This window comes from Taurulus bubalis (genome assembly GCF_910589615.1).
Source record: "Taurulus bubalis genome assembly, chromosome: 17".
In the NCBI taxonomy this organism is placed as follows: Eukaryota; Metazoa; Chordata; class Actinopteri; order Perciformes; family Cottidae; genus Taurulus; species Taurulus bubalis.
In genome coordinates, this window is record NC_136605.1 from 12195991 (window position 1) to 12221276 (window position 25286).

A 25286-nucleotide genomic window follows, 5' to 3' on the forward strand; every position below is an offset into this window, starting at 1 on the left:
GTAAGCTCTACTTTAAATACAAGAATAAACGCCAACACACTGCACTAATGTCTGCTGCACATCATCACCACGGTCATTACTGTTCACCTCAGTGCGCCTCGTTGTCCACAAGAGGTCAGACATTAACAGCAGAAGTCATAAATAGTGTATTTAACGCTCCCGTCTCTTCACGCCAAATGCTACCGCACGTCGAGGCCAGAGAGCAGTACGTCTTTACATGTGCCTCAGTTTTATTGTGTAATTTGGTTTTCAACGAGGAGAAGTTGGCACAGGCCATTGACATCCAAAATGAAGCCAAAATCAGTGCAGAGGGTTCACGTGATTTTATTTACTTCTCATCATTTAAAGTCCGCCGTGGCCTGGCCCACTTGACTGACAAGTGTTTGTCCCGCCTTCTCCGTAGGAGGCAGCCCCACATACCGTCACTCGATCCCGTGTCTCGGATACACACGTTTGGCCCGCACGAAGCTCTGTATGTTTGAGTAGTTAACTTAACAGTTCACACAGAAATATGGGAACTGGAGTGAGAAATAGTGACAATATGTCCGCTTCTGAAGGCGTCATGGCAAAATAAGAACTTACCTTATAATGCTCTGTGGTGATTGTAACCTCTACTGAAGTCGCGTTCATTTTTTAAAAATTTTATTTTCACAAAACCTGGGATATATTTGACTGTCAAGGTCTCGAAAGAACGCGTGCTGTTCGGTGGACTGACTTTTCCAGCAGGAATGGCCACTGCAAGACTTGATTACGTTGCTCCGTGGTGGACATACTGGCTGCACAATTTCCCCCACTTCAATTTATTTTTCCAGTCGGTCGACAACACTTTTAAGCCGGAGGAGGCGAGCTATCAGCAGGTTGGTAAATGTACTCGCGCGTCAAGGCGCACGAAGTTCCAAAATAATCGCATCAGAAAACTCCGAGCTCTTGTGGACCACTGACAGTGGGAAACAACATATTTAGATTCAGATTTCAACAGAAAGTTGATTTACACTATCCGCTGTGTTGAGTGATAAACGCTGCTTTGTTTGAGTTCATCTGTCTCTGTGATGCATCAGTGAAGGTCCCTCAAATGCTGCAAGTGTTGGTGTCGATGTCAGGAAGTAAGCGCCCAAACTGCACTGTAGTTCTCACATGATGACACATGACCTGTATTAACTGGGCTGCACAATATTTCAAGTAGAAAACAACATGCATATGTATGTCTGCAAGTTTGCACACGGATTAGAGAGACACAACTAACTCTTTGTTGTCACAAGCTTAGTCTTTATTACTCTTGAACTCTCAGCTTTAATATGTTTATTACCCCAACTGTATTGTATGTAATTTTGTAATAGATATAGCTCAGTAAAACAAAGTAAAAAAACATCACACTGGATGACTGCTCATTTTAACACTACAAACTGGCAGTGTTGTTCCGCAATCCTTTCCTTGATTTAATTTCAAGAGAAATTTGATTTTATTAGACACATTTTTCATAGTGTAAAGATATTATTTTTTCAGTTTAAGTATTTAAATTTCCCCAGAGTACATTTATGGCCATTTGAGACCATGTGAATGTCTCACACTGTCATGTTTAGTTATGCGGACCGACTGTGGGCAGCAGGACGAGAGTCATTATGGATAAAATGGGCTGTGGGATGGAGGAAAACATATGGGTCTGTCATGCTCAGTTGTTGCCATAGTTTTCCATCTGCAGCCAATCACTTCATTATTGCTGTTATGTATTGTGCCATCATATTATGGACTTGATTTTCTTCGCTTCTTGATGTATGACTCTAGCCACAACAGACTTGGATTTGTTATTTGTCTACAAATAGCTTGGATTTATTCTCCCAGTGCGGTACAAAAGAGTCTTCTCAAAAGAGAGAATGTAATTAAAAACCACTAATGAAGTTCATATGAGCCAACATTGCATTCTTTGATTTGATCAAACAAAATACAAATCTTAGTTTTTTTTCCTTTTTTTTCCAAATCTAATTTAGAACAATTGTGGACATATTGGTTTACAGAATGAGGATAACATTACGTACAGATCTCATTTTCAACTTGGAACAACTCATGACAGCCATTACTGTCTGGGCTATATACAAACAATACAACAGTCCTCCTAAAGAAATATTAACACGTTTATAAGTGGTGTGTGTGTGTGTGTGTGTGTGTGTGTGTGTGTGTGTGTGTGTGTGTGTGTGTGTGTGTGTGTGTGTGTGTGTGTGGATAAGTGCACATCCATTTGACACTGCTTGCTCCTTATTGCCCCATTAATTTACGAAGAAGCCGTTAGCAAGGATCTCTGAGCTCTGGCTTGTTTCCTTTGATGTGACTCTCTCCTCATGTATCAAGGTCCATGTGGGTCATTGGATCCCAGCATGTCACACTGGCACAGATGAGCACTAGTCAGCCAGGAGTGAAGAATGAAGAGTGCCACGGTGGCGTCACAGACACTGTTGGTAGCCCCTCAAGCCTGAGAATAATTCATGTTCTTCATTTGTCATGCTCATCTGTTGTCTTTTGAGGAAAGTAGAAAGTGTAGAGCAGCAACAGAAACAGTTCCTAGTGCTTGTTGTTTTGTGTTTAATTAAATTAGATAGGCATACATACTTAAACCTGCTTCATACAAACATTCTTTTTGGAAGATAAAAGATCAATGACCTTCCGGTCAATTACCGCAGACACTGTAGTTGTTTTCTGTCTGTCTCTCTTCCTTCCTCCCTCTCGTGCATCCTTCCCCTTGTTATGGCATTGCAGCCTGTGGAAATTGAAGTGCCTGCCTGTCTAATTACAAAACAATGGAGTGGAAAATTAGAGAAGAGAGTGGAACTAGCAGAATGATGGGCCTGAAACTGAGTTGTAGTGACAGAAAATCTAACCAGGGTTGAAACCACAGTAGCTTCTACACACTGCAAACTCTTGGCTCATCAAAGGTGTCCTCAAAAACCGATGATTAGCTAATTATTGGATTAAGGTTTTGGCCTGGATGCCAGTTAAGAAAGGGCATCCCAGCTAACACCGTGTCGGCATTGACCTACTTCGTTTAAGACACAATCAATGTTACGCCACTGGCTCGACTGTATTTCTTCCTGTACAGTTACATTGGAAATATTCAAGTGGGCATGATTTGGTATTTTCTTTTGCCATTATTTATCTTGGTTTGTAAAGTAATGTTCATCCACACCCCAGCAGTACAGTATTTATTACTGTATGGTTGTATGCACTCACTGTTTTGTGAATCTAAGGGCAAAATAAGGCTCAGCATGACACAACCTGAAACAGAGTTTGAATAATTAAGGACTATGCAAATAATATGCAAAAGAATATCATTTAAATTCAGCCACAGTGTCAATGTCATCTAAATGGAATAATTAGTCACACACATTGTACTCAAGGAACAGCTCTGCTTAGTCAGCCAGACTCAGACTTTCTGAACTTGCGGGCACTAAAACCAGAGTGCAAACTATTTGCAAGTAAAACCAATGTCATGCTTTTCTCTTGTCTTTAAAGTATCATCAAGCTCCATGTTTCGAATTTGAGTCCACTAAATGTAATGCCCCCTAGTGAGGATAAACGCTACGGGAGCCCCAGTTGGGACTTTTTGTTTCCAATATCATGCAGAAAGCATCAGTCAAAACAAATACCAATGTGTGTGTGCAGCAGTGGAGACATTTTTTAAGTGGTTGGCTGCTGTAAAGACAAACATATAAATTGGTCTGCGGCCTTTTTGATGGCATTTGCATTGAGAAATAATCAACTGAGACCTATAACTAAATGGTCATATGACTTGTCTGTAAGAAAACAAACAGGATTATGAACTGATTGGTGTAAAGCAAGAAATATCCCCCCCAATCTGATGCAAATAAACAATGCTATATTTTTGTCTGCCTTGGAGCTACTGCCAATTCTGTCTCCTATGTACTGATGACAGCTTTACAGAGAATACGAAAAAAAACAACCAAGAAGCATGGGGATTTATAATGAAATGGTATGTGTTTCATGTACATACAGACTTTCAACACAGCATTCCATGTGTTCCACAGTGTTTCTCTCCATCCTTCAGGCTTTGACTGTTTTGTACACTCAGAAATCACAAGACCGAATGAAGGCCATGGTGTCACATGATTCTCCCCTCCCAACGCCTGGGATAATTTCTGTTCCCCTCTGAGCCACAGTCCAAGATCTTCTGTGGCAGAAAAGTCAACATTCTCTGTTTCTGTCCCCTTTTGCTGCAGTCAGCAGTGATGATGATGATGATGATCATTAGATGAGGTAGCTACCCGCTAACCTCAACAATATCTTTACACATGAGTGTTGTCTGATACTGGTGGCTTGTTTTCACTCAAGCTGTCAACCTTGTGGGTGGTGGGGTCACGTAGCTTGATATCTCAAGACCAGCTATCTGCCTCTATCTGCCGACAAGTGTTTAGTCTTGACTTCAACTGATGGAATTTGTTGTCCCTTTTCTCTCTCTCCACTTTCCTGCCCCAGTCTCTGATATTTCTAGCATGTGTTGGAGCAGTGGGTCTGGGTCTGAGCCTGCTGGTTGTGGCGGTATGCCTGGTCTGCATATGTTGCTGCCGCAGAGACATAGATGAAGACACCAAAAGGCCTGAAACCTGCTGTCTCACCTGGGCTGCTGTCATCACAGGTCTCATCATATGGTAAGTCTGAAGGGTTGAAAGGTCAAACAATGCTAATGTGTTTCACACATGTGATGACTCCACATATGAACATTACGTGTTGGATTTAAGCCTGTCATCTACTTTGGAAGAACACTGCAACAATGACGTCCAGATATTCAGGTAATCGGGGCTAACTTTAATAAAGCACGGGGCTGTCAAAGGATATTGTGCTCACATTCAAATATCAGTCAAATTATTTGACTCCATACAAAGTTTTACAGTAGCGTGCCAATGTGCAGCTCCACTGCCTGCTTGTAACTGAAGGTTCAACTCTTTCTTTCTAAAGAATACAAATAAGGGTATTTCTGGCAGGCAGCAGCATCGTCAGCAGGACCCCTGATCAGCTGAGTGATCAGACTGCTAAATCCCTCAGCTGACTGTTCAGCTGACCACGAGCGCCAACACTTTGACCACTGATTCGTCCATTTAAATGCTCTACCAAAGCATAATACTGCAGTTTTTAGATTTGTCCTGGTCTTTTACAATATTGCTGTGTGCTTTATTTACTTACTCAACTGTACATTTGACATACTGTACTAACAGCATCTGATATTGTCACCGGCATCTAGGTAAGGATCTTCCAAAAACCTTCCAGAGCCACGTTGCCGGACATACTTATACTATTGATATTATACTTTGACAAAACTGATCCTGTCGGAAACAAGAGAATCTAGATGACAGTCTCCCTAATGAGTCACCAAAAAAGGCCTGACTGGATTTGCGTACAGATCCGCTCAAACTTGTGACATTTATCTAAGTGTTGGGCCCTAACTTTGTTAACTTTCTGTGTAGATACCAAGCTGCTGCAGCACACAAGGCCTTTTGTGTTGTTAAGTGACTGAGCGTGATGCTGTTGAGCAAAGAGTCTCTGGTCTCTGCTCAGAGCTCTCATCGCTCGCTGTCGAAACTTAGTTTATTCCTCTCGACAAATTATATATTTTATAATTTATGGATGCAGCATCCAATTAGATAATCTAGCTATAAATTAACAAACAGCCTTTACATTGCAGGTTAGGTTTTTGTTTTAGTATTGCGTGCTCGCTCTCAGCTTACTTGCTGATGCCAGCATTTTATCTTTGGCTTGAGATTGTGAAGTTGTTCCTTTCGACATTTTTTGGATGTTTAATATTGGCTGACGTTATTGTTGGGTGTTAAACTGTTGCAGGACAATTGAAAATGGGCTTGTTACACATTTTTGATGGCTTTTTTTGCTGGATTAGATCAAAGTAGGCTTTTACAGAAACACAAAGAGATGCAGATAAAACGGAAATTCTCATGTGCGATATATATATATATATATATATATATATATATATATATATATATATATATATATATATATATATGTGTGTATATATATATATATATATATATATATATATATATATATATTGTTCATGGCATTTAGGAAATATCTAATTGTTCACTTCATTCACTTTTTTTCCAGCTTTTAATTCAGCATGATACTCAGCATAATAGAAAGAATTAGATCTCAGTCGCCCCGCAGGAAATAGAAAAAGGATTTAAGAGTCGCTGCACCTCTATTTCTGACCCAAGGAGAATTAATGGGGGTAAATTAAGGTTAACAATAGCAAACAAATCTAATATTCTAAAAATCCTTCCTGCCTGTGACACTTTCTGTTAATCCCTGATGCAATTTATTATTGCAGCAATACACTGGTCTCCACAGAATCAAGGCATTTATATGTTATTACTTGTTCATCCAGCTGGCCGCTTGTTCTGCTCACAACATGTCTTGAATACTAAGATGCAATTGTCCAGTCATAACACAGTCTGTGAAGTGATCCATCCTCACAGGAACAAAGGCACTAAATATCCTGGAGTGCACATAAACTCTAGTGATATTGCTTATTGTGTTGATTTCCTTTAGCTACTGCAGACAGCCTTTTTCAAAGCCACAAAAATACTCATGCTTCCCTGGAGGCTGAACACATTATGCCCTGTGTCATTACTGTGTCGTTAGTGGGTCTTTCTCGTCGCTGATATGTCACTAGGTTGGCCACATGGTTGATGAAGAGCTCATTGTTCAGGTTGCCGCAGATCAACTGAAACAAAAAATGTCTTGAGAAGCTTAAAGCAAGTGGTCTTTATCCAGCTGAAAGATGTAATTTGTGTAACCACAAACTTGCATCTTTGCTTGTAAGGATTACTGTAATAAATATGGTTTACTCTGCCTTGATTGTGTAGAAAAATACTTTATTGGCCCTAATCCAAACCTGACTAGATTAAAAGATGTTACACAGGCAGTCGTTTTCATTATGTTTGGTTACAGGGACAGGATGCTAATGTAACAAAGAGAAACACGTGCTAACAGAAACACACACACATATGCATATAAGCACTCAGAGTGACATATCACACACACACCCTGACATGATGTATTGAATGCTAAAATAAAACTTTCTTTGCACTTCAACAACTTCCTTCCTTCCTTCATCCTCACTCAGGATGCTAGTGTTAACAAGGCCATGTGTACCTCACTAGTGTGTACTATTTGTGTATGCAGCACAGATGGTGTTAAAAACCTTCAACATATGAGTAATTGTGAAAGTAAACTAGCACTTAGTTTCCCTTTTATTGTGTTGGTCTGTACATGTAGTGTAACAATCATGCTCTGACTTCCTATTATCTGAAGTTTCATTGATGAGCTCCCTCTTCTAGCTGTGGAAAATGTCCCTAAATGCAGTTGAAAGTGTTACTGACCTCTGACCTTTGTGTGGAGTGACCTCACCGCAAGTATGATGAAATTGTGTCATCGCTCATGTCACTGTGGACTGCGAGCAGAGGGGTACACTGACTCACTGAGTTAGGACATTAATCATCCTCATAACAGATGCTCTGAAAATCTCAGGCTGCAGGAAGGTGGCAAATAGGGATCCTGTGTTCCACTCTGATACATTTCACCATGAATGGGATAACAAGTTACCGCTGAAAATAAGCGATTCGATCCAGTATGTTTAGCTCAGAATGTATGAGAGAGAGAGAGAGAGAGAGAGAGAGAGAGAGAGAGAGGGGGTCAACCAGATGGAAGTAATACAATATATAAGTGAAGGAAGTAGCACAGGACAAAACTTGTTCTAAGATTGATAATTTTTCAATAAACTTTATCAAGACATAATACAAAACAAGGGTTAGGGTTAAACCATATATGCTTTAATTTATCCATGCATCTGATGAACATTTTTCAGTTGCCAACAGCATGTTTTAATCTATGAATGTACAACTATAAAGATTCAAAAGTAAGAAGAAGATTATAGAAAATCAATACAAAGCCTAGAGTGGGGCGTCCTTTCATCTAAAGATTGGCTGTTCGATTCCCGGGCTTCTCCAGTCTATGGCTGCAGTCGATTAGTCCTTTTTGGTTCGGAACCTTCCCAACTGAGTGAAATGACCCGGAAGTACCTAAGTGGCCAGTCAAATTCTCTAAACGCAAAGGAAAGGAGCTTCATGCTTCCTAACTTAGCTCCTTTAGCATAGGAAGCACTGGACCTGCCTTTACGAAAGGAAAGGAGATAATGCCGACCCACAATTCCTTGCGGCGGCAACATTTGAAGTGATGTTTCATTCGGCCGTTCACGAGAACAAACGATCATGACCGACAAACGCAGATCATGTAAATAACATTAGCATAACTTGGAAATACTTTCAATAATCTGTTAAACCGGCTGGCAAACTACAGACGTTACATTGCTGTTGCTGAAAACTGCTGTAAAGTGATCAAACTGCTGTATTTTATATTCTCTCTCTGGTGCTGTACTGCAGCCTCAGCCCTCATTCTTTTATTTTACTTAACTTACAGAAGCCTTGATAAAAGTGTTTAACTGGACAAGCTCTTGAGTCTGAGTCATGTTTCTGATTATCATCTTTTGAATCAACTATTTTGTCATATTACAATAAAACATATCAAGTCAACACTTCTAGGTTAACTGAACAAAGAGACAGTTTAGTAGATTTGTTCTCTCTATGAAAAATCCCTTGGATTCACTTTCATATTCCTTATTTCATTTCTATTCCAACCTCGTTAATAAAGTTGGGTTGTTTAAATCGTCTGCATGAAGCAACACTGCAAGAAGACGGACGCAGTATTTAAGATGATCTTTCAGAACATTGTAGTTTCACCGCTGCAGACTGACGTCACTAACATCGTCTGCCGTCACATCATAACTACGTTGCTTAGTGAAAGTGGAGTCGGATCCTGTAAACACCGCGGTTGTCTTTTCCTAACTCCTCATGAATTCTCCTTCCCATCTTTCCTTGACCCCGTGACGTTTTCCCCAGAGGTCAAGGAAAAGTGATTAGGGTTAGACGTTAGGAGGTCATTTTTTGACTATTCGACTGCAGCCAGACACCAAATTATCAGTTGTGTGTGATTGGGTACGAGTGCTGGTTAGTCTGATGGGAAGGTGGAACCTTGCATGATAGCCCCTGCCATCAGTGTTTGAATGGGTGTGAATGACACGTCGTGCAGAAGCGCTTTGGGTGGTCGTAGGACTGTTACCATCTTACCATGATGCCTATCTCCCCTTTTTAGGAGTTGTGAATAACAAGTATTTGTCTTACTTATCCTCTAATAACCTCGTACAGTCTGTTTATAAAGAAGTACCATGATAAAATAAACGTTGTTTATTTATTTACTCACTCGTTAAATCTGAATCTCTCCTTTTTCCCCCCAGTTCGGCTGTGGGAGTGGGTTTCTATGGTAACAGCGAGACCAACGATGGTGTGTACCAGCTGACCTACTCGCTCTACAATGCCAATCACACATTGGGTGGCATCAACAATCTGGTGAGAGAAGCATGCCAAGCTCCCTTTGGTCTGCAGTCGTATCGGCGTCACAGATATTAGTCGTTGTCACTGAAATGATAGATATGCCAGTGATGCTGTGAATTGTCCCATGCGTCGTATATTTTGGCTTTTATTTTCAATTACTAATATTTTTGATTAGCTATGATGACACAAAGCACAATCTTACTCTGAAAAAAAAAAGTGATTTACAGCTGGCAGACACCAGAAGAGGAGGGGTCCTCTACTAATGGGGTGTACGCCTTTCTCAAAGCTCGTCCCTCACTGTGGGGGTTCTGGATCCGCTTTTTGTCCCAGTGACGAAATTGAGGTGACTGCTGCCTCAGGATTTGTAAATATGTGATTCTTGCTATACAACTGCTGACCTGCATTTTGGGGAGTTATTTGGGAGGCTTAGAGGGGAGGAGGGATAGGGAAGAGGAGAGGAGAGCAAGGGAGTCAGAGCAAGGCCCTGCAATAATCTCAATGAGGAAGAAGAGGATTAACTGCAACTGCAGTGCATTAATGGATGTAAAGCCTCTCCTCTTTCCATCGCTCTATGTGTGTGTGTGTGTGTGTGTGTGTGTGTGTGTGTGTGTGTGTGTGTGTGTGTCACTATCACACATCAACTTAAATGCCCCTTACACACACATATTGTTGGCTTTGTGTACACTCTTTTCATAGTGTTTGCTTTAGATTTAATCCATTTGTAGCTCACATGTGTGATACGACAATTTAGGTCATACTGGAAAAAAGGGATAATTATAAAATATACTCTTAGTTGCCAGTTTATTATTGCCTTGCAATAATTCCTACACACATGACTTTTTTTTATTATTATTGAAACTGTTTTGGAGGTGTTGTTTTGTGAAGCTCTATCCTCTCTTTCTTGTTGTTATAAATGTGTTGAAATAAGTGGATATATTATTAGAAACATATCTCAGTTTAATGCAATACAATTCAGCAGCATCGCAAATTACATCCTCCGAAATGACCATGAAGTTGAATCGACACCTCCCTAAAGCAGTTTCAGTTGTATTGGACTGCATTCAGCTCAGTATAACACATAATCTGACAAAAGAGTGTAGTTTGCAGTACAACATTTTCTTTGTGCAGCTGGAGGAAGTAAATGCGATTCAGCTCTGAGGATTTCACTTCCTTGCTCCTGACTTTCTCTGCACTAACCTGGTATTGATTTGATCCTGTAGCATGATGCACACAAGGACAGCATGAGAAACATATATGTTCCCAGGGGAAACAAAGGCTTTCTCACTTGCAGGATCATAGCTGGATGTAATGTACTCCACTTACAGAGCTGATGAGCTGGCCGGCTGTCCATTCAATAAAGCCAAAGCTGCTTTAGTCTTGTGATTGGGAGAGTAATTTCTCCACTGATCTTTATTGGTTTCCCAAATCCTTTTCGTGGCCTTCATGTGTATTTATATTAAGTTGGTTCAACATTTCAAACATCATATTTGTCCAGTGTAGTACATTGGCACTGAAAGCAACCAAATGTCTCTGATTCACGAGGCTCTTGGGAGGTTAGTGATTTACACTTGGAGCTGTTTGGCACTTTTGATGGCTTGTTAAGGCTCTTCTCATCATGCATTATGCACTCTCACTCACTGGGAGGGCCATAATATCATAGGGGGAAATACTTTGAGGGCCATTCTGCCTCTCACTATTGAAGGGGGATTTTGATTGTTGGCCAGCATCCTTTACTAGAACTTTATTTCCAGAGTTCCGCTTGCAATATTAAGATCTCGTCAGTGCTGCCCGGAACAAATGAGAAAACATGGCAATCAAACTATATCTGCGCTTCCAATTTACGACCGGTTACAGTCTTATATATAGCTCTTTGAAAGTGAAAGCTGTCTTGTGATTCTTGGAACAAAATGATTACTTCTTGCTGTACCATACATCAGTCTGTCTCTTCTTAGTGTCCTATTTCTCTATGTGTTACATAGCTTGACTTTCAACCATTGTGATTATTTACACGCACACGCACACGCACACACACACACACACACTCACACACACACACACACACACACAAACACACACACACACACAGTTGCATTTGAATTGGCACTCTGAGTGCTGCTGCTGTGAGCCTCAAATCAGTGAGTTTCATTTAACAGGCGTGTCCAATATGGAGAAGCCTCCTTGTGAGCCGCTTTCAGTAAAAGTGAGCTTTAATCCATTTTAAGAGAAGACGGGACGGTCCAGATTAGGGAAATGTGGATCACCCAGAGCAGCTAGCTGATGGATCCCATTTCTTACACTCAGGCATACAGGCTTGCAGATAAGATTCGGGGCATTGTGGCAGCGGCTGTGAGAGATGATGAACATAGAGGTGGGGAGTGAGAGCAGTTTACTGGCAATCACATATCCCCTTGGGAGTTCTCAAGTTGAGGATGGGCCTGTATCTTTGCCTCATCTCCACACGGACACTCTTTCTTGCTAAAAAATCATTATCCCTCTCGACTCCCTAGAATTTAATCAAGAGTGTTTGAACTGGTATAGTGCCAGGGAGACTGACTGAGATCCGTTTTTATCTTCTTCCTGGTAAATTTTCCTAGTGTGGGAATGAACAGCCTCACTCAGAGTGCTTGAGTGTGTTAAAGAAGTCATGGGTGTAATGGAGAAAAGATGATAGATAAAAAAAGAGGGACTGCTGCAAACCGCCTTTGATTAGAATATAGAAAGCAACATCTGCTCAGAATTAGTGGACCCTCCTACTCAGTGTAATGTTAAATACACTGTTTCTCACTAAGTATTTGTGGTGTGGGCGTTGTGTGTGTGTGTACTTTTTAAAATGGGGTCCTCTTACTAAATCGTGTGAGCTCAAGAGGTTCCTTTTACTTTACTTACTGTTCCTGGAAATACACTTTTTTGGACAAAGTTTAGATTTTTTGTATTTAACCTAGAACCCCAAAGGAGTAGTAAGAAAAAAGGTTGATTTACTTTCTGGTGGAGAGTAAGAGAGATTATCAACACCATTCTCATATCTGTCTGTTAAATACAAGTCTACTTGTCTACTTATAAGACTACTTGACTACTTAGCTTAGCACAAATACTGAACACAATGGAAAGTAGCAGTCTGAAGCTAACAAAGTGTTCCTCCCAGCACCAGCGCTTCTCATTTAACTCTCCTCCAGAAGGCGAGACAGCATATTTCCCAAATTGTTGAATTTTCCTTGGAAAAAAAGAGAATGTCTTCTCAAATATTAAACCCAAATATATGACATCCAATTGCTTAGCATTAGTCCATGCATTGAAAGACAAATCAATTTAAGTGATGGGATGTTTCACGCACATATTTTCAAGATTGAAAAGTTTCCTTTTTGTTCACATTTGCAGAGTGTATTGCACCTTTTAATGCACTTTCCTAAAATATCTTTACACAATAAGTGGGTCAAACTCTTATGTCTGTGATGTTCAATAAAATGTGGCAATGGCGAAGAAACAATTTCCTCCTGTCAGCATCGGCTCAAATCGACCTGTTTCTAACTCCATTGATGCTGTGCAAGTGCAGGCATTTACTGCATCACATTGTTTTTGTTCCAACAGAAAGGTAAAATGTATTTACTCTACTCCACCATGCCTCCTCCCACTCCATTCTGACTATCAAAGACCCCTGTGATAAGAGGTCTCCCTGGTATTGTTATCAGTATTCCACTCTAACATTGTTTACCTGAATAAAACACACGGTTGAGAAGAAAAGTTAATCTTTCCGTCAAGGGAGTGCTCCTTTTGGTTCTTTCCCCTTTTTCTATTTTCTATCTTCTTTTTATGAATATCTGTTTATGAATTTATTTATGTTCCTGTTTCCCTTCGACCCTGTTTTCTCTCTGGCTCTGCTTCACCTCCTCCCCTCCCTCCGCTCTCCTATTCTTTTACTACAATTTTCTTTCCTTTCTTCCAATCTCCTGTCTTTTTATTTTATTTTTTAGGTTGCAGGATCTCTGGGTAATGTTCAAACGGGGCTCAAACAGCACCTGGAGCGCTTGGATGAAATCTTTGCCGCAAGGACCGACTACCTCCAAGCTCTTCGCTTCATGCAGCTGATGGTCAACAACGTCATTCGTGAGATGACCACTCTGCCGGATATAAATAAAGCCAATGTTGACTTAGCAGCCATCGCTGACCAAACAGCCTTCATTGAGTATTACAGGTAGGTGAAGCCTGGGGTGATTGACACTATTTAATTCCGTCTGTTAGTGGTTGAAGTAAACATGCCACTCAAAAGGGGACCTATAAGTGATCCCGACCAGACACAGAGCAGATGGGATTTTATTGATCTTCCCTCTGGAGCACAGACCGGAAAAGCTATTTTCTCTTGATTGCTGAACAAATGAAAGCTGAAATTGAGCTTATTGCCCAGTGTGCAGTTTGAGATCTAATGCTTATGTTCTAACAGAACGTTATGCATGGCAGAGTGGCTATTGGACCATAAATGATCTTCTTACCCGCAGACCACTGCTCACATTGATTGCAATTATTATTTGCATGTGGCTTTCTCTTTGAGAACTTTCTTTTCCAAAAAAAGGAACTGTGAAAAAGGCCAAGACTGAAATTCAATAAACAGAGAGAAAAATAATAAACTCAATCAACAACAAAGTAGTCCAAATGAATAAAATATCCGGCATTAATTTAGGAGAGGGGTGGTAATTTATGAGGCTCCAAAGGCTGCTGCTGCAAACTGTGAGTGTAATTTTATAGCTTCGGTGGCTTGTTTTATTCCTCAGCACATAAAACTTAATAGTGCTGTTATGCCGTGAAGTTTCACATTTGCAACCTGTTCATTACAGTACTGTAGGAGTATGTTGGACTAAATTGGAATGAGAGACTCACGGGAGACAGAATTAGGGTATAGTGTGGTACCTTCTAGAATAGCATTTGTTTGATATACATTATAGATGCAAAGTGAGTCAAGGAACAGAGCTTATCTGGATGTATGTGAGCAAGTTCTGAAGCGACCTGAAGTTTATTTTTTCTAATCAAATTCATCCCATAACTCTTGTCCGTCCCAGTAGGTTGCAGATTTAGTAGAAGTAAATTGCGGTGTAAAGCAGTCATTCTGAAACCAACTAAGCACTGAAGTGCTGTTACTTCTTTAGCCTCATTTCACCTTAATTTGACTGATAAAACATATGTTGAGTCATATTTGTCACCAGTGCATCATCATCATCAGAGCATATGTGAAATATGCATTCTATAGAACACACTGATGTATTTAAACCTGTACCCTCAACAGATATGCATGGCTCTTATGTAACTGTGTGCAGCAAGATGATTAACAGCACTGTGCACTGCTTTGTTTATTTGTTATGAGGCTCATCTCCCTGTGTCTCTGGACGGTTGTGTTAGTCACCGAGCTCCTGGTTATATACGAGATAGGCAGTCTTAGATAACATCTACTGCAGTTACAATTACTTTACTTTATGTCGAAGTGTTTTTGCTTAATATTAATGCATATGTGTATGATTTTTATGACCTAAATGATATATTCAAAGGGAGTTCTACACATATTGCAGTTTTAAAACCAAAAGAGAGAATGGGTGTTCAAAAAGACTTGCCTATCACCATCCAAACGATCTAAGAAAGCAGATGATTCATGATTTATGACCTCAATAGTCCGTCTTGCTGGTTGCCATGTAAACCTGTGTGTAGCAGAAAGTGTGTGTCTACACGGCGAAGCAGCAAAAACTTCTGCATAGCTCACTAGTCAAGGTCTTGCATGCATACATATTCCCACATGGTGTGGTGTTCTATCCTGTCAGGACACCAGATCTTCTTTTGGACTACAGTTGCTACTTTGTGCATTCTGACTCCAATCTCCTGGGCTTTGATTGAATTTCATGCAGCCATTGAGCTATGAACAGCCTGTGGCGGGGCTTTATTGATGAACAGTAAATGTTATGGCCAACCCAGTGTTACTCGAACAAGAGAAGAAATGACACCATTCTGTTTTCCAATATTATATCCTCCCTTCCCTATTCTGTTTCTGTATTCATCCCTGTCCCTGTGCTCCGACAAACGATCTGCAGTTCTGTTTATGCAGATAAAGTAACGTGCAGTCTCTTTTAGTGTTTATCTCCAACCGTATTCCCTCTTCTGTTAGTGCACATCTACACTTCTTCACATAGCATGAGAGAATCATATTCTCTTGTGACCTTGGTGTACAGATTTACGACAATACTTCACAGCCGGAATCTTCAGAATTCACCATTCTGAACATCAGTGTCTGTAATTTCCTTTGTCATTGCTAAAAGATTTATAACGCTACCGGGGATCGTGGAGTTAAGAATGAGTCATGAGCATTCCCACGTGTTTGGTTGGTCAGAACACACACTCATACACACACACACACGTCAGGTCCAGGCTCTCTGTGAAGGACATTTTCAGAGCTTGAAAAATTAATGCCTATGGATTTGCGGTGTTGAATTATTAAGCCAACAGGCTGGAAATTACCTGAAACAGATGGGCTCTAAGTAGGAGACACGAATGCTTATGTACAGCACACAGATCTCACACGTTTGGTCCTGAACATATGTTGGGCCCGCATTTCCTGAGGCTTGTCCATAAAGTGTGCTGCCTGAAAGAGAAAGCCATCAATCAGAGTTGTTAAGCTGATGCCTCCTGTCTCGTAGATGGCTGACCTATCTGCTGCTGCTGATCCTGGATCTAGTCATTTGCTTGGCCATGTGCTTGGGGATGGCCAAGCAGTCTCGATGGCTGCTCATCACGTAGGTACCCCGAGTGTGTATGTGGAGGTATTTGCTTTTTTTTTTAATCTTGTTTCCTCAGGATTTTCTTTTTTTCTGTTTCTTGCGGCCCATCAATGTTCTCTTTGGCCTCTGCCTGGATTACAGACCGCAGCCTCCCTGGCTCCATATAGGTCACTCCATTAACAGCACCAGCGATAGTATTACATCTTCAAATAGCACCGATAATAGCACTGCCCACATCCGTCTCCTCAGACTTGCATTTTATTTCCACATACGATCAAAAGCAATTCTATGGTATTTTACGCTCAATCAATGTACATTTCATATTTTATATCAAAATGTATCAAAACCACAGTTATTTCTCCTCTAAACAATAGAAAATAAGAGATGGAAAGATTAGGAGAAGGAACATTTTGTTGAGTAAATTGCAAACACTCATTTAAACCAACATCGATGTCAGACAAGCGTATCCACAGTCAGACTTCCCATCCCATTTACCCAATTTAGTGCAGCCTACGTATCGGTGTTAGCAGATGATACCCAGGATCCCTCCTCACATCTCTCTCTGATGGGTCTTACTAATGCCTATTGATCGCACAAGCAGGATGAGTCCACTCCCTCAACTAATTATTAAGTACTCTCAGGCTACTTTATGGGTGCTTTCAAGAAGGTCCGAGAAGTGAGTTGAGAACAGAAGCCCTCTGTAACCTTTTTACATCCATCAGGGGGTCATTCTTTCTCTTTTTACTGGTTTATCTCCCTATAATTTACATCACTGTCTCTAGTTTCTGCCAGTGATCAAAAATAAATTGGGGTTAATAGTGGGGAGTTTTTCTTTTCTTTTTTTCATAAAACCACCTCCACAAGGTGAAGACCCCGTGGAACTCTTCATACTTTCCGGACAAAAGGGGGCAGATAACACAAGAGGTCGACAAATCAATCAAAGATTGTGGCAGCTTTTGATTGACAGCAACTTTGCAGAGTGATTGACAGCCATGATTGACAGAAAGAGCAGCCAATTAAGATGCTGCTAGTGGAATCCAACAGAGCAGAAATGAGATCAAAAGTCCCCAGACTTCAAGTAGTATTCTCTTTTAGTTGTACCGTTGTGAGACCTCTATGCCCAGTGCTCCAATCAAACATATCTGAATAGAATAGATTTTATTTTTTGAAGTCTTGAGCTAAGTCATAAGTTATTTCATCTTTATATCCACCCCCATAATAAATCCAATCCTGGCCGTATTGTCTAATCTGTCATGCAACAGTACAAAGTGCGAGTTGGGACAACAATTCCCAAGCAAACGCTGAAAAGAATGAATCAAATTAACAAGGTAAAAAAGAGGTGAAGATCATCGTTACAAGCTGATTCATCTGCTTCTCCCCATGTATCTTTGTCTTTGTCTGTATCTCCCTGTCACCTCATTTCACTTTTTCTCCCATTTTCTGTTTTCCTCCAGGATCATGGCTTTTGTAGTGCTGTCTGTGATCCTGAGCTGGGCCTCACTGGGAGCGGGCACTGCTACAGCTGTGGTGAGAAATCTTAACTTACTTGCTTGTCATTTCTTTATTCATGTGGGGTTATAGTTTATATTTTGCTCCTTCAAACCAGTTGTTTTTTATTTAACCCACAGCGTTGGTGGAATGTGGTGGTTCTTGTATTTAGCTTGCCATTACTCTCCGAGTGGCTTTACTGTCAATAGGCATGTGTTCTTGGACATTTCCTGGTTATAGAGTATCTGTTTCTTTAGTCTACAGCGGGCACTTTTCTATGGTCAGTCATGCAGTAAAGCTGATTACAAGTTCCTCGAGTTTTAGGTTTATCAACCCTTAGCCCTACCGTTGTAAACAAAGCTGTTTCTAGTATTAATTACTAGCCCTTGCTTGCTTCAAAATCTTTTCTTTTGTTATGCTCAGCTTTTTTTTGTCTGTCAGTCCTCCTTATGGCTGACAGATTGCTCTCTCTTCCTGTCGGTACACCATGTGTTCAGTACATCTGGGCTTAGTGTGTTTAATGAGCTCATATTAGGGGCACTGTCTGGGGTACAAAGACCCCCTTACTTTCAGTCTTCCTCCATTCCCGCTTCTTCCTCTCCTCGATCTCCTTGCCTGCTGTAGATTATTCTGTCTGTGGATTATCCCCTCGGAATCTACATCTGGACATCTGTTTAAGTAAGGCACGGGGACGTGAGAATGAAGCAGGAGATGGGGCTGATAGTTGGTTTTAACCTGGAATTAACGACACAGGTGTGGAATATAGACATATCTTGTGGTTCTCTGCAGGTGTAAACACCTGATTACCAATATCTCAGACTGTGCCTGTGTCATAGTTTGGCCCATTATAGTAAAGCATGAACCCGCATTGAAACCAAAATAGTTGACGACAGCTTTTCTCCAGCATGCATCTTTTTGTCACTGTCAGACTGTTACGTCACAGGTAGGACTGTCCTCGACCAAAGGAATACTTCGCCCACGATCACTCATACAATTGTGTCGACTAATCTAATAGTTGATTTAATTGATAGATCTGTACAACTCAGTTAACCTACAAATAATCAAGCAAAAGCACCACTTTAATTATTGTGTCTACCAGAAAAGTGCTCATACGTTTCTTGGAAATTAGTGACTGAACTTGGAAAAACATTAACAACCACTAATCAAAATGACCAAAGACCCAAATGACCAATTAGTCCACTAATTGACTAAGAAGGGGCAGCCTTACTAACAGGGGAGTTTAGAACTGTAGCTGCCTTAATAGGTAAATGCCAGTCCTAGACAAGAACTGAATTATCAAAAAAAACTGTTTTCAGTCAAGTAAACTTTTTGCACCTGCACATCGCTACTCAAAAACTGTATAGTGCAAAAACATTGTGTGTCTTGAAAGGAAGGTAGATGATGGTGGTGGCCTAGAAAATGCTCATAAATTTATGCATATTTGATGAGACGAAGCATAAACAAAATGTCCCCGCTTGTATAATGAGATAGTGTTGAAGGCTAACACCCTAACAGTGCCTGACACACGTTGCTGTACAGCTTTTGCTGAAAACAAATGTCATGTGATCGCAGTCCAGTTTAGAGATGTTGGTAATCGGAACATGAGGTGGAATAAGTGTAAATCGAAGGTTAGTTGGGCCTATTATGTGTTTTGTCTTTACAGTTCTATTCCATGTGTGTTATTCAGTTGTTTTTATAGTCCATTGCTTTGTCCTTTGCGCTGTGCTTTACAACGAGAGGCTGTAGACTTTTGATTGGGACTGACATGAAAAGCAGTGGACTCAAGATTATATTAGAAATATATGACATGAAGCTTTGATGTTTCATTCTGCATCACAGAAGATTTCTTGATCCCTTTGAACTTGATCAATTTGAAGCGCAGCCTGTTATTTTCCCTAGCTGTCAATTATGCATGTCTCTGAGAATTGAAGTTATTTTTGTTTTGCCCTTTTTTTATGTTCTTGGGAAGAAGTGTAGAGAGACTGTGTGACCCCTAATTATTAATGCGCGGCCATTAGCAGGTCTCCTGCAACTAATGCTCTACTACATGGTCAATACAGCATGAAGCCAGTCCCTACATACCACACATTTTTCTGTGTGCTTGTTTAAAGCATGTGTGTGTGTGTGTGTGTGTGTGTGTGTGTGTGTGTGTGTGTGTGTGTGTGTGTGTGTGTGTGTGTGTGCGTGTGTGTGTGTGTGTGTGTGTGCGTGCGTGTGCGTGTATTTGTGTAATTTCACAGTCTCACTTAAAAATAGTTTGTGTTGGGTGAGAGATTCACTGCCCAGTGTAAACTTGGTTTCACTCAGTCGCAGGACAATAAAGTTGATCTAGTTCATAGCTTGAATAAATATTGCATTTCCTTTTGGTCTATACTTGCACGATTACATCATATGTTTTCCAACAGGGCACCAGTGACTTTTGTGTGTCTCCAGACAAGTTTATAGTGAACCAAACCAAGGATTTCCTCAGTGCAGGTGATGCATCTCCACAAACCCAATTGCACAGATGCCATCTCTTTGTCATTGCATTTTAAGACACAATGCTAAGCTCTTTCCCTGTCTCCCCATTTCTCTCAGATGTTGCACACTATTATTTGTTCTGCAGCCCGAATCTACCAAACCCTTTCCAACAGGTATTGACAAAATGTCCAAAGTCTCAGTTGTCTGCTTACATAGGCTGGAAGATGTATTTCTATTTTAAAATAGTTTTTCCCTTGTTAGATGCCAAGCTGCTAGATCATCATCAGGCCCTAATCGGATAAGCTCTGAAAAATGAGCCCCCAACACTAATTTAATTACTTAAAGTGATAAACTTTGATCAAAGAATATTCCTTTTTCATATCCCGGTCTCCAAAAATTAGCCGTATCTTTTACCCTGTGCATAATCTCTGCCTTGGGGTATTCTCACAAGCAACATTTCTGAGTTATTTATTCAATTTACTGTATATCATGCATAAAGGCAACCACTGTTTAAAGGCGACTGGAAAATTCTTAGGAAGGAGGAAGAGGAATTAAGAATCCTTATTAATTTCTATGTTTTAAGACATCGGCCTATCATTATTGCATGTATTACTTTGGAAAGAAAGATTAAGACAATTCACACATTCGTAGGAGGCTAATTATTGGTCCTTGAAATGCACGCGCATTAGAAATAGATATGTATACATTATACTGTATTTCAAAGCCAGCAAACCTAACCTTCTATTATAAGCACAAATCTCCAGTTGTCTTTCATTGTATTTTTTAATTATAAATGATTTACAACTAGATGTTTATTGCAAAAGTGGTCTTGGAGCTGTAATGGCTGTGAAATAAAATGTAGTAAAAGGCATAGGGCTGAAGGTTAAGGTCATTTTACTGTATATGACCAGATGAGGTTTTCAAATTCATGAAGTCAGCCTCCATGGTCACCTAATCTATCACTGAGCTCAGTCTAAAAGTCCTGGAGCACCGAGTGGGAATGTGGTGCACACATTTCTTCTTTTTTTTGCAATTTAAGATTGATCATATTACTCCTTATTAATATGTGTATAGTTAGGATAGTTATTTAGGATTTTTTTTCATGAGCAGTTCTGTAACTGTAAGGCATGTATTGAGGAAATCCATGACCAATATTTGCTTAAAACCTGCATGCTTTGTTACCATCAAAGTATCCATAGGGATTAAAACGATGCCTGTTAAGTGGGGAAAGATAATCTGTTCCTCTGATGGCCTAGTTGATATAAATATTACTCTTTTGTTTGTGCGTGAGATTGGGTTGCGGGGGAATGGGAGGAGGGACAGTGGCTGGTGGGCGAGACGGTTGCTGGCTAATCTGGGCCTATCTGTCTGGAAAGAAATGTGTCCTAAGCGCATTAGAAAGCCTCTTTTAACACCAAATTACTTGTTGATATGCTGCAGCCAAACAATGCTTTACTTAATATGATCCTCTCTTTGTTTGTCGTGTGGATGTCTGTGAATGTGATGTTGGTGGGCGATTATGTTTCTGCAGTCTTTGACAATCTGCCAGCGTTCTCTGACCACCATGCAAATCCAGATCCAAGGCTTGCTGCAGTTATCTGTGCCCGTCTTTCCCACTGCTCAGGTAAGTGGCTGGCTGACGGTCTATTACACCAGACCATTGGAAAATGTGTATCATTCTCTCCTTTTCTTCTATTCCTTTTTATATAGAGAGACCTTTTGGGGATCCAGCGAGTGCTGAACTCAACCGAGTTCAGTCTCCACCGACTAACGGCCTTGCTTGATTGCCGCGGGCTCCATAAGGTAAGGTCAGACTCCTACCAGGACACTTTTTAATAGGGCTGCTTTGTAGCATAGCTCAAAGCCACTTAAGGGACCAACTTGACTGATTTTGATCCATCCCTCTGTGTACTTCTCCTAGACCGACCTGTTTATAAACACCATTGCAAGTGTCAGTTCACTATATCTGCTACAGTGCCAATCCACCAACCCCCAGTTTTTCTAAAGTTTACGTGTGCAGGTTTAAGATTGTCAAGAGTTTTATCTGTGAAGGGAATAAGACATGTCAGTGCAGAATTGAGTATTTCCCGCTGCTGTGATCGTAACATCAGATGTTGGCGATTAGATCATATGTCTATTGTATTCTGCGTGTATTGTAGGTGTGTCAAGTTTTAACAAAAGCATGTATAGATAAGGTTCGGTGGAGGAAGGGGATGGACGTGCTGAGGGTGCCATGTGAGTGAATACTGCTGTCACTTCTGTGCTCACCTTGTCAGTGGTAGTTCAGTGAACAGAGAAGTTAACATGCATGTAACATATGCTATTTACATTAAAAGTAATGATGCTCCAATAGACTTAATAATGCTAAATAACAGCGACGACACACAAAAAGACGCACACGTTGAGACTGTTCTCAGAGCTTGTTAGTCAAAACAAACAAAGAATGCATTTGTTAAGGATTAACATGATTGTCTCAATATAGAGAAACACTGCATTGTGTTTGTGTGCATAAAGGTCTGTGCATTTCTGACATACCGTCTGTGAAAGGCTACAGTACAATGGATAATTCACGCTTAGAATTGAAATCTAATGTTGCCCTTTCACATAAATTCAAGTCAATGTAGTGGCATAAACAACATGTTTTTGAAGTCCATCAGTCTGCCCGTGCTATGATTGTCTATAAAACTCTTTTAAGTTCATGGATTTATCTCTGTGGGTTAAGAAGAATAGTTACAGTTGCCTAATACACCTAAGTTCTCTTTGAAAAAAGATCTGTATTCGTGAAAGGTAATATTTTTACTGTACACTGACAATAACTGACTGTACTAATATGTGTCCATTCTTCTAGGACTACCTGGATGCCCTAATGGGTGTGTGCTATGATGGGGTGGAAGGGCTCCTCTACCTCTCTCTGTTTTCTCTGCTGGCTGCCTGCGCACTCTCTGCCATGCTGTGCGCGGCTTTCAGAGTGTGGACACTAATGGGCAGCAGGTCAGAACCAAGCGACCCCCTTATTCCATTACGTACTGCCGACAATGCACAAAGTGTTAACGGCTGCACTCTCTCTGTTTCTGTCTGTGTGTGTGTGTGTGTGTCGGTGTACCACTTCCATCCAGAGACAAAGAGTATGACGACATAGATGAGGAGGACCCATTCAACCCCCAAGCGCGGCGGCTATCCTACAACCCCAGGCGGTCCAACATCCACAGTTTTTGCAGTTATACCAGCAGCCTGGGTAGCCAGGCCAGCCTTCATCCACCTCCGCAATCTGCCTCGAATGTCATGCCACCTCCTGAATACATGTAAGCTCAATAGATGATGATAGTACATTGGTATTTGTGTGTGTTTCATCTCTTAAATGTTTCCTTTTTACTTCCCCTCTCCGTCACAGGAATCAGTCCATGTTGTTTGGAGGGAGTCCTCGGTATGAGAACGTGCCGCTGATAGGGAGAGGATCCCCGCCTCCCTCGGTGCGTTGGCCCTATGAGGCACTAGTGTCCCTAGTGTGATGACGATGATGGCACTACTGACCTCAGCACTGCTGCAACACTAACAGAAAGCATGCATTTAAAAACACCATGACAATGCATGCAATGCATGTGCACGGTATAGAACCTCACACTGTCAACAGTTAGTGTGGAGAGTTTACAAGTGATGGAGGACTGCTCTCTGCTGGCCATTTACTGAAGTGCATACACGTCTCGCCCAATGCCTTCTCTGTATGCAGACACACTCTCACTAGAAACCTCTGAGCATATGCTCATGTTATTTTCACCACTGCCTTGGATTGTGTTTCTTATTCTTACAAAGTATTGGTTTACTAAGACGAAGACTAATGCATACAGCAACCATGTTTTTTTGCTGAATAAAGACAGTGACGGTACCTAGTTTTAATGGTAGAACTCCTCGTCTATCAGCGTTCAGTCTGCCTCCCAGATCTGAAGCTAGATGTTAAATAAGGCTTGTAAATCTCATTTAGGGCAAGTTTTTTTTCTGTTAAGTTTTCTGTTTGCTTGACTGACTCGAGACTTGAACTGCATTCACAGCATACCAAAGACTTGAAAACCCCTTTTTAAAGGATAGAAAGGGAGATAGTGTGGAATGGATCATTGATTAAAATGTCCGTGTACCTCTGTGAGACACTGTGTTTTTTTTAAATTGTATTTCTTTATCAGCGTCGCAATCCATTTTTCTCAGGCTTTTATTTAAGTTGTCTCTCAAAACATTTTCTAACTGCTGAATATTGACTAGTGTTTTGTAACTAACCCTTTTTATTATTTTCATTTTTTTACTCAGACATTTAAAAACTGTAAGTTTTTATTGTTGTCTAACTTCTTCCCTGATTTGTTTGATTTCATTTTCATTCCATTCCTTGAAACACACTGTGGGCTTACCTCTGTGATGAGGTTTGCTCTGCAGAATGTTTTAACCTATAACCCCAACACTGTCTTAACGCTCCATACAGTACCTCATTTGTGTGACCTTTGACCTTCCGGTACTGTTTTATCCACAGTGTGTTATGTGAGTGTAATTTATTCTGTGACCCCTGACTCATGCCCTCTGTCTGCTCTTCACCTGCTCTTTAAGTCTCTCGCCACATTAAAGTACCACCCTGATTCCACAACCTCATAATTACAGAGCAGCTCATAATTAAAAGAAATACTTTTCAAACTTGGATCATTTAACACTATTTGAAAGTCTAATTTGATTTTTAAATGCTGTTGTTTAAATGCAGATGTGCTTACTGTTGTTTTTTTCAATCCTTTCCCTTGCAGTACTCGCCCAGTATGAGGACCACCTATCTATCTATGACTGATGCCCAGATCAGACACTTTGGAACTGACTTCCAGGTGTAGCCTGCTGCATACTGAATCCTTTTTAGAGCGGCACTGTCTGAGACTCTGGGTTCTTACCGAGGAGGCTGTCTTCATCGCGTAATCCTGTTTACAGGAGCTGCAGCCTGCTGTCCCAATCTGAGACATGAAAGCAGGCCACATGAGGCTACTACCTCAGAAACACACCAATCCAGTGCTTTGAAAGCCCTGCATGCAGTTTTAAACTGAGATGGCCTGAAAAGTTCCTCTCAAGACTGTTGTTGATGTTATTATGATGTTTGGAAACA

At 40.7% G+C, this 25286-nt stretch overlaps 1 protein-coding gene across 1 annotated transcript; it reads left to right on the forward strand.

Moving 5' to 3' along the window:
* Nucleotides 1-725: 725 nt before the first annotated feature.
* On the forward strand, nucleotides 726-25020 carry LOC306749348 (protein tweety homolog 2-like; the record flags this gene model as incomplete). The annotated part of the gene is made up of 14 exons (XM_079232628.1): nucleotides 726-857; nucleotides 4483-4655; nucleotides 9371-9482; nucleotides 13436-13656; nucleotides 16136-16231; nucleotides 17671-17743; nucleotides 20110-20179; nucleotides 20282-20337; nucleotides 21696-21788; nucleotides 21875-21967; nucleotides 23013-23155; nucleotides 23281-23466; nucleotides 23556-23634; nucleotides 24940-25020. Exons 1-14 carry the CDS (start codon nucleotides 729-731, stop codon nucleotides 25018-25020), a joined length of 1605 nt encoding a protein of 534 aa, XP_079088754.1. The 5' UTR covers nucleotides 726-728.
* Between the last annotated feature and the right edge of the window lie 266 nt (nucleotides 25021-25286).